The 17,388-nt window shown below is 41.3% G+C and overlaps 1 protein-coding gene across 3 annotated transcripts in view; it reads left to right on the forward strand.

Annotated features, from left to right (window-relative positions):
* Positions 1–17,388, forward strand: part of chrna8 (cholinergic receptor, nicotinic, alpha 8) — a 186,863-nt gene that overhangs the window by 69,552 nt on the left and 99,923 nt on the right. For all 3 annotated transcript variants that reach the window (XM_059644485.1, XM_059644487.1, XM_059644486.1), the window contains 2 exons: positions 4,813–4,857; positions 11,494–11,603. In XM_059644485.1, coding sequence (XP_059500468.1) covers positions 4,813–4,857; positions 11,494–11,603 — 155 coding nt within the window. The remainder of the gene's footprint in view (positions 1–4,812; positions 4,858–11,493; positions 11,604–17,388) is intronic.

Raw genomic sequence — 17,388 nt, forward strand, 5'->3', positions numbered from 1 at the left:
TTAATGTTTCAGGTCTGACGGCCCTCCTCAGAGGATTCAAATTCTGTCCACCATCTTGAAAGATCCTGAGGGATTCCATGACTGTGTATGAATCCAAGCTGGCGTGGGACAAAAGATAAGTGAACTCTATTTTGAGCAAGTTAAAGTGTAAGTTTATGAGAAACAAGCCCAGAAATTAGATCATTGCCTGGAGCCTGTAAAGGTGAGTGTAGGTGGGCAGTTAGGGAGGAGATAGGTCAGTCTGGGAGGAGAGAGACGTTCTACCGCTACTGGCTCCAACCCTGCCTCTTTGATCTGTCTGCCTCCTTTCCACCTATCTTCTCCTCTATCCATCTTCTATCCGCCTCCTCCGCTCTCCCAATTTATTTCAGAACCCCCTTCCTCTCCCCCATTTCTGAAGAAGGGTCTAGGCCCGAAGCATCAGCCTTCCAGCTCCTCTGCTCCTGCTTGACTGGCAATGTTCATCCAGCTCTACACCTTGTTATCTCAGATGCTCCAGCACCTACTAGTGCTGAAACATTGAAATTTTTTCAAATAAGGTTTTTTTGTAAAATAGCAATAAAACACACAACAGCAAATCTCAATAGCACCTGCAAAAACAATCTTCACAGCTTCTTAATCAACTGAGCCACTTACTGTAGAGAGCACTGTAAACATAATTAACTGAGCAGGGTTTCTCTCAGCAGGTGAGGACAGCTGATGATGTGAAAAATTCCCGTTTCTAACACTGATGCTGGTAGCACTGAAAAATTTTCAAACAGCATGAAAAAATTGCCAAGAGCTCAGGGCAAGAACCCCCTTCCTCCTCAGCCAAAGATGTAAATGAAGCACAAAGCATAGATCAGCTAAGGGTTCATGTCCAACGGCAAGCTTAAAGTTGTATGAACACGTTCCAAGTGAAATGTTAAACCAACGACAACTTGGACTGACGTAGAACCTTTAAGGTAATAAAACAAAGCCCAAGGCACTTCAAGTAAAGTTTAACATGAAGTCATACAGGGAGATGTTTGGATAAGTAACCAAATGTTTGGCAACAAGGTTTGTTAGTTTGTTGCAGTTCAAAGGAAGAGTAGGAGAAAGAGGGTTTTTTCCAAGGTGCCTGTTTCTTGCTGAGAGTGTTATTAAATAATGCACTGTGGTGTTTGAACAGGAGCAGGGTCATTCTTGGGGTTGTGACAAATCTTCACTGAACCATCAACAAAAGTAAATATTAACTAGTTCATGTCACTGCAATCTGACCCTACTACCGAGGACATTTTTCCCTCCCCACCCTTAGCTGCTTTCCGGAGGGACCGCGCTCTCTGTGATTCCCTTGTCCACTCCACACTCCCCACTAGCTCCGCCACCCCGGCACTTTTGCCTGCAACCGCATGAAGTGCGACACCTGTCCCTACACCTCCTCCCTCACCCCATCCCAGGCCCCAAGAAAACCTTCCACATTAAACAGACGTTCACCTGCACATCTGCTAATGTGGTCTACTGTATTCACTGTTCCCGATGTGGCCTCTCAACATCCGGTTAACCAAACGGAGGCTTGGAGACTGCTTTGTGGAACAGCTACGCTCAGGTTGCGACAAACGATTGCACCTCCCAGTTGCGAACCACTTCAACGCCACCTCCCACTCCTTGGACGACATGTCCATCCTGGGCCTCCTCCAGCGTCACAACGATGCCTCCTGAAGTTTTCAGGAACAGAACCTCCTATTTTGCTTGGGAACTTTGCAATGTGGACTTCACAAGCTTCAAAATCTCCCCACCCACAACCGCATCCCAAAACCAGCCCAGCTTGTCCCCGCCTCCCTGACCTGCCCATCCTTTCTCCCACCTATCCGCTCTTCCCACCTCAATCCCCAACCCCACCTCCTACCTACCAGCCTCATTCCCCCCTCCTTGACCTGTCTGTCTTCCCTTGACTGACCAACCTCCATCCTAACTCCCCACCTACATTCACCTTTACTGGCTCCATCCCCGCCTCATTGACCTGCCCGTCTCCTCTCCACCTATCTGTTCCTTTATCCATCTTCCATCTGCCTCCTCCTCTCTCTATATTTATTTCAGATTCCCCATCCCCGCTCCCATTTCTGAAGAAGGGAGCAGACCTGAAACGTCAGCTTTCCTGCTACCCCGATGCCCTTTAAATGTTGTAATTGTACCAGCTTCCTTCACTTCCTCTGGCAGTTTATTCCATACATGCACCACCCTCTGTGTGAAAAAGTTACCCCTTAGGTCCCTTTTGAATCTTTCTCTACTCACCTTAAACTTATGCTGTCTAGTTTTGGACTCCTCGACCCCAGGGAAAAGACCTGTCTAATCACCCGAGCTATGATTTTAACAACCTCTATAAGATCACCCCTCAGCCTCTGATGCTGCAGAGAAAATAGCCCCAGCCCATTCAGCCTCTTCCTATAGCTCAACCCCTCCAATCCTAGTAACATCCTTAGAATTATTTTCTGAACCCATTCAAGCTTCACAACATCCTTTCTATAGCAGGGAGACCAGAATCGCTAGCGGTATCATTGAAAACTGTTGGCAAGGAATTGGCAAAACACATTTCCAAGAATTATTTGCTCCTTCAAGGAGTTTATATGAAATATACAGCAGACGTGTCACCATAGGGTGTTTGGACTTTGAGTATCATTTGTATTTTGAATGGAATATAACTTGGTAAGATTTATAAAAGTTTGAGTTTACATTTGTTAAAATGGGATTTTCTCAGCCTCACATCTTGCTGTCCTTTTTCTGCATTCATTGAGCACTCTAAAAGTGTCCAAAAATACAAATGGTGGGTCTTGCACCAGGGCTTTAGATGGGCCAGAGAATTTGTAAGTATCATAGAAGTTCACCAAAGATAAAAGTTCTACAACACATGTTACAAAGGCCAGCCTTCCGCTTGTCATTTTTGTCAATTTGATTGAGAAGTTGAGTTGAGTTGAAGTTGAATTGTTATTCATAATTTACTTTTTCTCTGAGCATACAACCTTAGTGCATTATCCATCCTCATATGCTCCTTTTTTCTGTAACCTTCGACCCGATCAGCCTCAGAACTGGCCTTATTCAGTCCATCTGGTGATCAGCCACAGATGTGAAAACCTCTTTACCTGTGGCTACAGCTTGTGGCCTAGATATCAATAGCACACAATGACTTTGGATACAGTTTCACTTGATGTGATATATCATTATTACACCATGATGCAATAATACATACTCACAATGACAGTGATGGCTTAGAAGTCCCACAGACCGTGTTCTGTTTCAGGTACTTGATACATCGACGGATCTTCTGGTGTGATTTTGGATCAGCTGACCAAACTGGTCTACCTGGCTACTATTTCTGTAACTTTTGCCCATATAAGCTAACACCTCATTTTGACCCGCTTTGGTTTCTACTGCATCACTGTCCTAATGAAAGCCATCAGAAGCCTTCGCCAAATGTTTGGAAGTGAGTTTTCATTTGTTAAAATGGGATTTTCTCAGCCTCTCATCTTGCTGTCCTTTTTTGCATTCATTGAGCACTCTAAAAGTGGTACTGTCCAAAAATACAAGTGGTGGGTCCTATGCCAGGGCTTTAGATGGCCCAGAGAATCTGTAAGTATCATAAAAGTTCACCAAAAGATCGAAAGACCTGCAAATCACCTTCAAGTATTTTAATGTTCTCCTCCCGTGATCTTTGGGCATTAGTGATGTCTGGCTGCTGCTCTGTGAAGCCTGACGATCCAATTGCTGACAGCTAGAGATTAGCTCCGGTTACATTCCTTGATATGTTCTTTAATTCCATTAGAAAGCATATGGTAGAAGGGCACCTGGATTTTACAGCCGACATGGGGCAGGGGAATAGTAAACCATACGTTCCGTCTCACACAGGCTCAGCACACCACAATGTCCTTTGATTTCCAGGCAAGTCAGGGCCCAGAATTGTCCCTAAGATCATATCAAGATACATGATAGTAAACTTTGCAGAAAAGAAAGATCCGGAGAATTGCTTCAAATAAAACTGAGAGAGTAGCACAAAGAGGGCAAAGGTTTAATCTGATGAAGGGTAAAATTAAAGCTGTTGTTACAAATAAAAATCAAAAGATAGAATGAACTTTTACATATTAGCAGAGATGGGACGACTGGAATAGTTTACAAATATATTAATAGAGCACTGGCAAGAGCAGTTTCACACTTTTTCTGGGTGGATGACCTCAGGCAGACTACTGATGGATTTTCTCTCTTAAGATCTTTCTTGGTCTGCTCTGTAGTTTGGTGGATTCAAAATGACTGTTGTTCTCACTTGTGTCACCTTGAGGTCCTTGACAGTGTACAAATGACTTGCCTTCCATTGTTTCTCCCAGTTGAAGGAAAACTTTCATTCCTCACTCTCCTCAATCAGGAGCTTCCCCAACTGCAATGAACAAGATCAGAATTGTACCGTAATAGAGAAAACAGTGATAAGAATTTTATTTTTGTGATACACTGGTTTGGAACATCACCACATTGAGGGTAAATGCCACCGCATTGCTAGCTTTCCATGAAAATCATGTGATATACAGATTTATGGATGTGTTGTCTATTTGGCTTATGTTCCATTATCCCCTTATTGTACATGGCTGATTTGTTGATATTTTTGTGCTAGTCAAATGCTTATGTATCTGATATGAGCATTCCTGTGACAGTTTGGTGGTTCTCTATATTATGACCCAGAAGATCACTTCAGCTATGTTTCTAAAATGTCCAGTTCATTCATGGTATCTAGATCCTTCCTTGAAATTTTTTTTATTGTAAGGCAGAAATCCTGTTTTAATTGTAAGTAATTATTCTTTTCCTTTTTAGGATGAGAAAAATCAAGTGCTGATCACTAATGTTTGGCTGCATATGGTAAGATTTTTGTTTTAACCCATTTCCATTTTGTTGTCCCTAACTAATAATTATTGCAAATCTTAACATTTCTCAAAATGAGGTTGTTTGAAAAATATGGAATCACATATTTAAATATCACTGCTAAAATATCACTGACTTATTTTCAAATGACGCTATGAAGAAGGAATTTGGCTCATCCCAAACCTTATAAGAAGAAAATAATAGTCAGAATGTGTACTCGAAGATGGTGGCACTAAGAGAAAATGCTTAGAGAATGAGTGCAGAAATGATGTGCCAAATGGCCTCCTGTGGCTCTCTAATAATTCTATGATACCCTGTTGAAGTAGTGAAAGATGAAGCTCAAATATGCTGCACAAAGCTTCATGCTTCTTCACAGATGTTAAACCTGTCCAACCAATATGCCACAGCCATGAACAGTGCCAGCAAGATGCTGAACTGTAGATGCAAAATTGTAAAAAGTGCATCTGAAATAGTAAAGAGCGCACTTCATATAGTGCTGAAGTCAGTCTTGACCTTGAATACTGCATCCAATTCTGAACATCAAGAGAGACATTCGCATGCTAAGGAGAGAAGAACTAGGACACTAACCTGATGTGGCGAGCTCTAAGTAACTTTAATTTTTTTGAAAGGAACCACCTGAGAGATGTTCTGAGACAAACATGTTATGTAGTATTATTAAACTGGATTATTACTTTATAAAATGGCAGAAGTAAAATCGGGGACACACCTTCAAACTATGTATGAGTAAGTAAGGATACATATCAGGAAATACTACCCCCATGGGAAGTCTCTCTGCTGAATAAACGGAGTTAGAATGGTAGAGTCAAAGACTTAATTGGATGCTACCAGATTGGGAAATGGAATTGAATGTAAATGGACCCTCTCTAGATAGATAATCAATCAGTTGGGCCAAAGACGTCTGAATCACTATTATGGTGAAATCTTGCGAGTAGGAGTCCTATTCCTTCCATCTTCTGTATATGTAACACATTAGTAACTAACAGCATTATCAATAGTGGTGGCCTCGTTGTAATTTAGACAGGTTTTCTCGGGGACAGTTTGCCTGATGGTTGTGCAATTCCCAAAATCCTGCATTTAAGTATATTGACATATTGTATTAAACCCATGATCACTTCCATCTAGAAGGACAAGGGCAGCAGATATATGGGAACACCATCACCTTCAAGTTCCCCTCCAAGCTACTCACCATCCTGATTTGGAAATATATTGCTGTTACTTCACTATTGCTGGGTCCAAATCCTGGAATTCCCTCCCTAAGAGCATTGCAAATTAGTCCACAGCTAGTGGATGACAGCACATCAAGAGGCAGCTCACCACCATCTTCCCAAGGGCAACTAGCAATAGGCAATAAATGCTGGCCAGTCAGCAATGCCCATACCCCACAAAATGAATACAAAACAGACACAGCTCTGCTTCATTTAAATGTTTTTTTTTGCAGATCAGCAATAGTAGACCTTGTCACTCCCGGATTAAACATTTTAATATATTACTTGTTCACTGGACAAGGAATTTCGATACTCCACAGCTCAGACAACTGTAAATTCCTAGAATTGTTACAGATCACTGCATGAGAAAAATTAACTTCATAGGGTGACATGCCACCCTGATTAATTTTGAAGATGATGTCAAACAATGATGTCCACTATACTAGCCCTTAGCCCACCTGTGACTTATTGGAAATGCAAATGTGGCTGATTGCATCTTTAATTAGTAAATAAATGAGAAACAGGTGCATTTGGTGATCACTGTGCTCATAATTAGACACTGCCATGCTAAATTGCCCATTGTGTTCAGGGATGTGTAGGTTAGGTGGATTAATAAAAAAGTGGGTCAGTCTGCATCCATGGAAAGAGAGCAAGCGTCTCTCCCCCTGCACTCCATCAATCCCCTCACCATCCCACTGTCACATAAATCCTGCCCCCTCCACACTTCTTGCCACGTCCTGAAGAGTCATCTCGACCACAATGGCAGTTTGCTCTCTCTCTCCATGGATACTGCTTGAACTGCTGTGATTTCCAGAATGTTCTGCTTTCAAGACAAAAAGTAAAGTGTATCAGTGTTTGATTGTTATTTGACTGTTAAGTAGTTTCACTTCAACAATAATTTATATTATGCACTGCCCTTAATGTAATGGTGCGTCCCATGACACTTAAGGGAGTATTACAGGACAAGTAATGGCACCAAGACCCCTGAGATTGTAGTTATATTTAAGGTGTTCTTGAAGGATGAAAGCATAGTAAAGAGGCAGGAAGGAAGAGGGAACGAATCTGAGAGTTCAAAATCTATCGACAACTGATAGTATGGTGGAGTGATTAATATCAAGGATATACGTGAACCAGGATTAAAAATGTGGACTTATATAAGAGGGTTGTAAGATTAGAAAATATTAATTACTAAGATGACCTATTGTTTGGTTACTTATGATATAATTGTGGTAATTGAATATTCACTTCCACAGTGTAGATACTTGAAGGTGTGAGTTTGTGTAAAGCATTTTCAATTACACTTAGTGTGTGCAGCTAAAATGATGTTGCATGTGACTAGATAGCAATGTTATTGGACAGTATTGCTTCAGCTATTGCAGTGTTCATGTAAACACAGTAGCCCAACATCTTACAGCTCAGATGGAGGCCATTTGGCCCATTGTGCCTGTATTTGTTCTTCAGAGCTATCAATTTTCAAAGAATCTTTACAAAGTTTTCGCTTATAATCTTCATATTAGGATATTATTATAGACTTGCCAGACTTGTCAGTGGCTCATTGGTTTGTTATATTGTGGATACTGAAGTGAAAGAACATTGGTATAATTGTGGCAGATGGAATTCAACCGGAAAAGTGTGAAGTGATTCATTTTAGAAGGTTGAATTTAAGTGCAGAATACAAGGTTATTGGCAGGTTTCTTGACAGTGTGGAGGAACAAAGGGATCTGGTGTACAAGGTAACGAGAGGCATGGATACAGCCGATAGCCAGAGACTTATCCCCAGGGTAGGATTGACTTCCACGAGGGGTCATAGTTTTAAGGTGTTAGGAGGAAGGTATAGAGGAGACATCAGAGGGAGGTTCTTCACCCAGAGAGTTGTGAGCGCATGGAATAGTTTGCCACTGGTAGTTGTGGAAGCGGAGTCATTAGTGACATTTAAGCGACTGCTGGACATGCACGTGGACAGCAGTGAATTGAGGGGAATGTAGGTTAGGTTATTTTATTTTTGGATTCGGATTATTCCACAGCACAACATCGTGGGCTGAAGGGCCTGTACTGTGCTGTACTTTTCTATGTTCTATGTTCTATCTTGGGGTCCACGTCCATAGATCCCCCAACGTTACTACCCAAGTTGATAGGGTTGTTAAGAAGGCATGTGGTGTGTTGGCTTTCATTGGCAGGGGAATTGAGTTTATGAGCTGTGAGGTTATGCTGCAGTTCTATAAAACTCCGGTTAGACCACAGTTGGAATATTGTGTTCAGTTATGGTCGTCTCATTATAGGAAGGATGTGGAAACTTTAGAGAGGGTGCAGAGTAGATTTCCCAGAATGCTGCCTGGAATAGAGGGCAGGAAAGGTTTGAGGGAGCTAGGGCTTTTCTCATTGGATTGAAGAAGGATGAGAGGTGACTTGATGGAGGTGGACAAGATGATGAGAGGCATAGATAAAGTGGATAGTCAGAGACGTTTTCCCAGAGTGGAAGTGACTATTATGAGGCGGCATAATTTTAAAGTGACTGGAGGCAGGTATAAGGCAGATGTCAGAGGTAGGTTCTTTACACAGAGAGTGATGGGTGCGTGGAATGCGCTGCCGGCAGTTGTAGTGGAATCAGATACGTTAGGGACATTTAAGTGACTCTTGGATGATAGTAAAATGTAGGGTATGCAGGGTAGTTTGATCTTAGAGTAGGATAATAGGTCAGCACAACATTGTAGGCTGAAGGTCCTGTACTGTGCTGTTCTATATTCTGTAATTATAGATCGTTAGGTGGAATGCAGGTGCAATTAGTGCGTTATACTTTCAGAATAAAGATTAATTCTGTATAATTAAAGACTGAATAAATTGTCATCTTATGGGATTATTTTAACTGATGAAACTTTTCATCTAACTTATACCTTGTGCTGAAAGATTACTTTTAGCATAATGGCTCAATAAAAATACATAAACGTCATGTATACCCTGTCACTAATTGAATGGATTTAAGAGACAAGGTATTTTTTGACCTACTTCTGACCTAAGCACATTTTTAAGATTTTGTAACAAAGTACATTGTGCACCTTGATAAAACATGCAGTGTGAAAAGATCCTGATTAAGTAGCTTTTACAAAAAGGAATGTTAAATAGCTAAAGTAAAAGACAAAAATGGCTTCTATGGCTGGTAAACATGACCACAAGTCTATAACCTCAAGATTTTGATGAAAAATAAAACTTTTAAAAAGCATGGCACAAGATACACCAGGCATTTCAAAAAAAGTCTTATTCAACAATAATCAATTCAGCTAAGGATATCCAAAATGAAATATCACTTATAATCATTATAGAAAGGCAGATAAATTGTAACCTTGATTGAACTTGACAGGAAAGGAGGTTAATATAAAACAAAGAACTGTGGACATTGGAGATGCTAAATTGCCCATCGTGTTCAGGGATGTGCGGGTTATAGGGGGATGGGTCTGGGTGGGATGCTTCAAGGGGCGGTGTGGACTTGTTGGACTGAAGGGCCTGTTTCCACACTGTAAGGAATCTAATCTAATCTGAAATAAAAATGGAAATTGCTGGAGAAATTCAGCAGGTCTGGTAGCATCTGTGGGCAGAGAGACAGAATTAATGTTTTAAGTGCAGTGACCGCTTCATATTTATGCTGACAATGGGGTCGGAATTGGGGTGGTGAGGTCAGCAGATAGGTGAAGACCAAGCCCAGAGAGAGAGGGGGAGAGATAGGTATGAAAGATGTAGGCAAACAAGGGGATCATTGATTCTAAGCAAGGACAGAAAGACTAAGATAATAGGACTCAGAGTGGGTGAGATGGGTCGGCTGAGCTGAAAATATGACAGGACCAGGGTGTGGGGGAGATGGGTAAAAAAACATGGAAGGACATAACCAGGCTCTAAAGTTATTAAATTTGAAGTTGAATCCTAAAGGCTGTTCGGTCCTTGAGCAGAAAATGAAATCTCGTTCTTTGAGCTTGTGCTGAGGCTTGCTGGAGCACTGCAGCAGGTCTGCGACGGAAATGTTGGCATTGCAGTTTCTGTCTTGAACCTTCTCAAAACTTTATTCCACTGCTTACTGGACTAAAGAACAGCAAAAATTCAACAGTCTCTGAACAAAGAAATTCTTTCTAGTCTTAAATTTCGTACCTCATTTTCCTGAGGTCATGTCCTTATTTCGAGAGCCACCAACCAGAGGAGACGTCCTATCTACATTCATCCAGTCATACCTTGTAAGAACGTTTCAAGTTTCAGTGAGATCACCTCTCCAAAACTCTAGGCAGTTCCAAAGATCCAATGTTCAAGTTCCAAATCCAATGTTCCACTTCCAAAGTGTATATTTCAACCCATCAAAATGATCACTTGTATAAATATGGGCCTTCTACTTCTTGCCTCAAAATGTGGTGGTCTCAAACTCAGTGTTTGGAAGAATATAGATATTTGTCATCAATCTGTCCAAAGATATGCTGACACACCTCTGGAACAGGTGGGACGTGACCCCAGGCCTCTTGGTCTTGAGGTAGGGTTACATCCACCATGCCTCTACTCCTCGAACATCAGGTGCCACCACCCCACAGACAGAGTCACTATGGTAGATGTCCTGCATAGTCAATAGTTAAAGTCATATGGAACTTCAAATTGCATAAACATATGTTTCTGCTGTCTGATTCAGATAGATGCTGCATCCTTTCAAACTGATGCATTGAAACTACCACAAAACAGCAAAATTAGAAATGTTACCTGTTTTTCACAGGGTAGTCGGTAAAATTTCCCGTTTCTTGCTGTGTGATACAGCATCCAACATCTTGGACCTATCTCAGTGAATGGTAGAACTTAGACCCCCATGTAATGGTTAGTTTTTATCCTCATCCGTGTTTTGGAGAGAGATGCCAAGCAGAGATCAAGGGCACATTCCACAATGAATGTTATCAAAGCTTCCTGTTACTGTGCAGTGACACTGATGGCAAAAAACCTGCCTAGTCTTCCACACAGGAACTGGAGAAGAGAAGAAATGGTAAGGAAGGGAGGGAAGCATTTTGTAACTTCAGAACTCCCAAATCTCGGATTTGCTTCACAGCTGTTAAATCTTATTGAAATATATTCACTATAGGCAATTACAGGACAATTTGAAATTTATATGGTGTGATGAGTCCTAACATGAAAGCTTATTGGCACTAGGATATCTGAACATATGAGCATGTGAAGCACGAACAGGAGTCGGCCATTTGGCCCCACCATTTAATAAGTTCATGGCTGACCTGATTGTAACCTCAAATCCCCATTTCTGCCTAGCCTTGATATTTTTCCACTCACTGGCCTCCTTATGTATAAATAATCTAAAATAGCAGACAAATACAAAATGCATTTACATGTCCTGTTAATAAGTATTTATATTAAACCAACTGTATCTTGCCTCAAATAGCACTGGAAAGACTGCTACCTAAAGTGGAATGTTTCTGAATATGGTGGTATACGCACCTTACACTTTCCTTCAGACTATGTGTGGGTCCCAGACATTCTCCTCTACAACAGGTGAGATGAATTTATTTCCATTCATTCCCGTAATGACCTCTGTCTCACCTTTAACATTGTGGTCCATTCCTCTAAAAAAAATAATCAAATTCTATTTTATGTTAGAAATGAACCGGAACATTTTTCTCACACTCTCTTCTATGTAGTTTATCTGATTTTAATGCTGACTGTCTCACTACATTCAGTTGCAGGATTCATTGTAAACTTCTATGCCAGGTTTCACATATGGAGAACATCCATTGTAATAATGTTGAATATTTGGATGATGTTTTGCTGATGGGTAGCACTATTGTGGGTTTTCTGATTTAATAAAGTGTGCTATACTTATAATTTAATATTGCGTGTCAGCCTAAAACTTGTTATGTTATTTTTATATTGAGTGGGTGGGTATTTAATAAGAAGGAATGATCTGTTTGTTGCCAGTTGTAGGCCTGCCCATTAGGTGGCATTGCATTCTGAACTGGGATGTGATACTTTGTGCTGGATCATCATTGGTTTGAGATAAATAAACAGCAAGGCATTTTTCAACATTTGTTTAAACTTCTAACTCGCATTAAATCTATATTTAAAGGCAGCTTCTTGCTCAATCTCACTGCAACCTACAGAGTGGTGCCTGAGTGAAAAGAATTCTTTCTCCATTGGCAACACATTTCATGCTCCCGTCTCATGCTGAACACAAGCTGCCCGTTCAGTATCTTTACGGAAGGTGTCCTTTTCCTTTACCGAGGCTTTAAAAAACTAGAATGTTACCTGATGACTAGCCCCTGATCTGGCTATGCTGAAATTTGGCATTCCCCCTACGTACATTAACCTCCCACACTTCCCTGATGGTGGTCTTCCCCAGAATTGCAGCCATGCAATGGAAACTAACTCGATACAACAATTCATTTTAAACGTGACTTTGGACTGATAATTACTTTTTCTGTCTTGCCTCGTGAAACCTCCACTGTCGCCAATCTGCTACTCACACTTTAACGAAAGCCCTTAACCAGTAAAATTTGGACTAGGAATCAAAAAAGGAGGTGAAGTAATCTGTGGTTTTAAGGCAGTTAACTAAGAGGCTAGAGTTTAGATATGATGCATCAGTTCAGTAGATCAGAAAAACACCACTCTCAATAGCTAAGAAATGTTTACTGTTCCTGTAACAGATAAACTAATGGAGGAAGAGGGGAATTACCATCTACACTGAGGAAATTGGAACTGTTTTCTTTGGAGAGAAGACTTAAAAAAGATTTGACTGAATTCTTCAACATTGTCAGAGGTCTGCCAGTGTAGATGGGGAAAACTGTTCCTGTTCATAAAATAAGCAAAATTAAAAGAACACTGATTTAACTAAATTTTCCTAAAAGTAAAATCTTTTCTTTTCAAACAAGTGGTTTGGGACTGGATAACACTGGCTGGAAATATGGTGGGTGCAAGTTCAGTTGGGCATTCAAGAGGGCATTGGGTGATTATTTAAACATAGCACCGTGCACAGGGTTATGGAGAGCGGGCCAAAGAATGGTACAAGTCACGATGTTCACATGGAGAGCTGGTGCAGATGCAGCTGAAAACCTACACTTGTCCCCACACCTCCTCCCTCACCCCCATCCCAGGCCCCAAGATGACATTCCACATTAAGCAGAGGTTCACCTGCACATCTGCCAATGTGGTATACTGCATCCACTGTACCCGGTGCGGCTTCCTCTACATTGGGGAAACCAAGCGGAGACTTGGGGACCGCTTTGCAGAACACCTCCGCTCAGTTCGCAACAAACAACTGCACCTCCCAGTCGCAAACCATTTCCACTCCCCCTCCCATTCTCTTGATGACATGTCCATCATGGGCCTCCTGCACTGCCACAATGATGCCACCCGAAGGTTGCAGGAACAGCAACTCATATTCCGCCTGGGAACCCTGCAGCCATATGGTATCAATGTGGACTTCACCAGTTTCAAAATCTCCCCTTCCCCCACTGCATCCCTAAACCAGCCCAGTTCATCCCCTCCCCCCAATGCACCACACAACCAGCCCAGCTCTTCCCCCCCACCCACTGCATCCCAAAACCAGTCCAACCTGTCTCTGCCTCCCTAACCGGTTCTTCCTCTCACCCATCCCTTCCTCCCACCCCAAGCCGCACCCCCAGCTACCTACTAACCTCATCCCACCTCCTTGACCTGTCCGTCTTCCCTGGACTGACCTATCCCCTCCCTACCTCCCCACCTACACCCTCTCCACCTATCTTCTTCACTCTCCATCTTCGGTCCGCCTCCCCCTCTCTCCCTATTTATTCCAGTTCCCTCCCCCCATCCCCCTCTCTGATGAAGGGTCTAGGCCCGAAACGTCAGCTTTTGTGCTCCTGAGATGCTGCTTGGCCTGCTGTGTTCATCCAGCCTCACATTTTATTATTCAAGATAATTCCTCCTACTTTCTTCCTTGACTGCACATTTACCTTGTGGCTCATCATTTGTCAGACCATCCTGTTTAACCTTTACTCAGGTAGTCATTTTATACATGGGCCATGAGATCCCATCTAGGTCGAAGAGGTTTAGTTAACCACAGCTAATGTCAGACACAAGATAGATATAACAGGCAGTGCTGTCCTGTGTTTGTCAGCCCAAGAACCTCCTAATGTTGATACATCAGAGAAAACCAAATCTGAAATTATGCTTCACATTTTTGCAAAAAAAATCAGATAGATGGTTAATTTTCCAAAACTCCAAAGATGAAGTGAATATTTTCACTTTTAAATTATGAAAAAGCTACACACTCAAGATTTTACAGCCACTTTCTATCATCTGATTCTCTCGTCTGTGTCTCAAAAATGATGTCTGCCTTTGGAAAAAATCTTCATGCAGGAGTATATGGCAGTAAGCATCCACCTCCATTCAGTCCAATTACGCTTCATTAAATGCAGCCTACCTTAGACTTTTTATATGCATACTGAAGTAATTTTCCATATGCAGTTGTAGCCTGACTTGATTTTTAGCAGCTTTGATTATTTCAATTATACCTGAAGTGTGATAAATGGGCCTAGCCCATTTAACAACCCCACAACACTTGACAAAAGGACACAGAGTGCAGCAAATTAATCTTGCAGCCCCCGATGACATTCAGGCTTCCCTTTTCACCCCAAAGTAAAACTAATTGCAATATTTGAAGCTGATTTAGCAATCTGATGCCGACATTATTTCAGTTTTAGCCTTGCCCTGGCCAGGCAATTCATGGAGCAGTGTTTGTGAAAAGATTATTAAAATATAACGTTTTAAAGACAGTTATTTCAATTATAACATAAGAACAGGAGGAGACATACAGCTCCTCCAGTTATTAGTATATGATGGAATGATTTGTACATTGGTATTCCATCTGCTTGAACAGACTTAAAACTTATGAACTTACCTTGGCCAGCAAGTCCAGGAGAAGGACTCAAACCAAGAGTGACACTGACCCATTCCACCACAAGACCTCCTGTACGTTGGCTAGTTTATTCTAAAGATAATTTTTAAAACTATAAGTTTAACACAAAACATATATCTGTAAATGGGAATTTAATTACGTCAACTCTGCTCAACGGTATTGAGCAATGGGAATTATACAGTTATTATGCTACTTGCTTGGCCTCCTATCACTTGCTGTATTCCTGAGATAACAAGGTGTAGAGCTGGATGAACACAGCAGGCCAAGCAGCATCAGAGGAGCAGGAGAGCAGACATTTCGGGCCTAGGCCCCTATTCCTGATTTGTTCCGTTTTAGTTGAACTCAGTTTTCATGGGTGATTTTCAAATGTAAATCGCTGATGTTAGGTGGGGATGGTGTGGTGTGTGGAATACAGTGGAATACAATTTGCTTGAAGTTTTTCATTGAATTTAGTGATGGATGCAAAAGGGTGCTTCAAGGCAAATATTCTCAAGTGTGGTATTCTGTCTGCTATTTGGCTGCAGCATTAAAACGGGCACTCCAGTGCTGTATTAAAATAATGGAATGAGATAAACTTAATGAAACAATAATATCAGGTAACTTTTAACTGTAACAGTAATTTTCAGGTTAATAAATCATAAATTATGACTCTTGACTTCCTGATTTAACACAAAAAAAAACTAGAAGGCTGCAAAGTAGTTCCAGATTGTAGTTTTATTTTTCAAGCAGAGGCCAGTTTTCTTGATATTGTTCTTCAATAACAATTTTGAATAACTTCAAAATCTGACCCTCTTGAATTTGCAGTTTAAATGGCTCTGGGGTGAATTCACACATTAAAGAAAATATCAAAGGCAATGAATTGAAAAAAAGAATTTCTGATAAAAGTGAAGTTTTATCAGTCAAATCTCATCGATAATAGTGAACAGCCTTGAGTGATTAGACTGTGCACATCAGTGATTTTAGAACAGTGCTAACTATCTCCCAACCTACCTGGTGCGGCTCAGTGGTTAGCACTGCTGCCTCACGGCATCGGGGACCCAGGTGCGAATTCCACCCTCAGATGACTGTCTGTGTGGAGTTTGCATATTCTCCCCGTGCCTGCATGGGTTTCCTCCGGGGAATCTGGTTTCCTCCCACAATCCAAAGATGTGCAGGTTAGGTGGATTATCCGTGCTCAATTGCCTGTAGTGTTCAGGGATGTGTAGCTTAGGTAGGTTAAAGGGGGATGTGTCAGGTGGAATGTCCCGAGGGTCAGTGTGGACTTGTTGGGTTGAAGGGCCTGTTTCCACACTGTAGGGATTCTATGATTCTAAAGTGCACCATTAGCTCATGAGTTGCAATGACGAATTGTCAATACTTTGTTCATATAAGGTTTTAAACTAAAGGAGCTACTGATCAGGTTTCTTAATACAATTACATTTATTATCAAAACAAAGTACAGTCAATAAAGATGCGATAATTGATTAATATACACAGTCAGGAACATAGCCCAAAATATGAATGTAAACACACACAAAAACAGGAGTTGCTGGAAAAGCTCAACAGGTCTGGCAGTACCCGTGTAGAGGAAGGGTCACCAGTCCTGAAATGTTAAGTTTGATTTTTTTTTTCTCCACAGATTCTGCCAGACCTGCTGAGCTTTTCCGGAAACTTCTGTTTTTGTTCCTGATTTATAGCATCTGTAGTTCTTTTGGTTTAAAATGTGAACACATACCCATTCTTTTTGGAAAAAGTGGGGAAAGAAAATCACTTTGAGATTGGGCTTTCTGTAAAAAAAAACTTTTGCCAATGGGTTATTCTTGAAAGCAAAATGTTTGGCAAGCAGCTCTGAGCAGAATTTGGCCTGTTAGTGCTATTCTGTGTCAGTCTTCAAAAATATTACCATATAGTTAGCATTTTGCAATTATTACGAGGTATTAGGTTTTTCCTTTGGAAAGATGTGATCTATTTAATTTGAAAGATTTTAAACTTTCTTGTGGGAATGTGTGCTGTTGGTAAGGTCAACATTTGTTGCTTATGCCTAATTGCCCTAGAGATAGTGGTGGTGAGCTTCTGGAATGACTGCAGTCTACTGACCCTGTGCCAGTGATGGAACAGTGATATTGTTCTGAGTCAGAATGGCATGTGGCTTTGACGGGAACTTGTAGGTAGTTGTGTTGCCATCCATCTGCTGCCCATGTCCTTCTAGGTGGTAGATGTCAGTGGTTTGTAAGATGCTGTTGAAGGAGCCTCTGAGTTGCTGCAGTGAATCTTATAGAGAGTATTACTAAGGAAAGTCACTGAAAGGAATGAATGTTGAGGTGTTAGATGGGATGCCAACCCAACAAGATGCTTTGTCCTGGATAATGCTGAGTGTCTTGAATGTCTTGTTGGAATTGCACTCATCTG

This window comes from Stegostoma tigrinum, chromosome 3 (genome assembly GCF_030684315.1).
Source record: "Stegostoma tigrinum isolate sSteTig4 chromosome 3, sSteTig4.hap1, whole genome shotgun sequence".
In the NCBI taxonomy this organism is placed as follows: domain Eukaryota; kingdom Metazoa; phylum Chordata; class Chondrichthyes; order Orectolobiformes; family Stegostomatidae; genus Stegostoma; species Stegostoma tigrinum.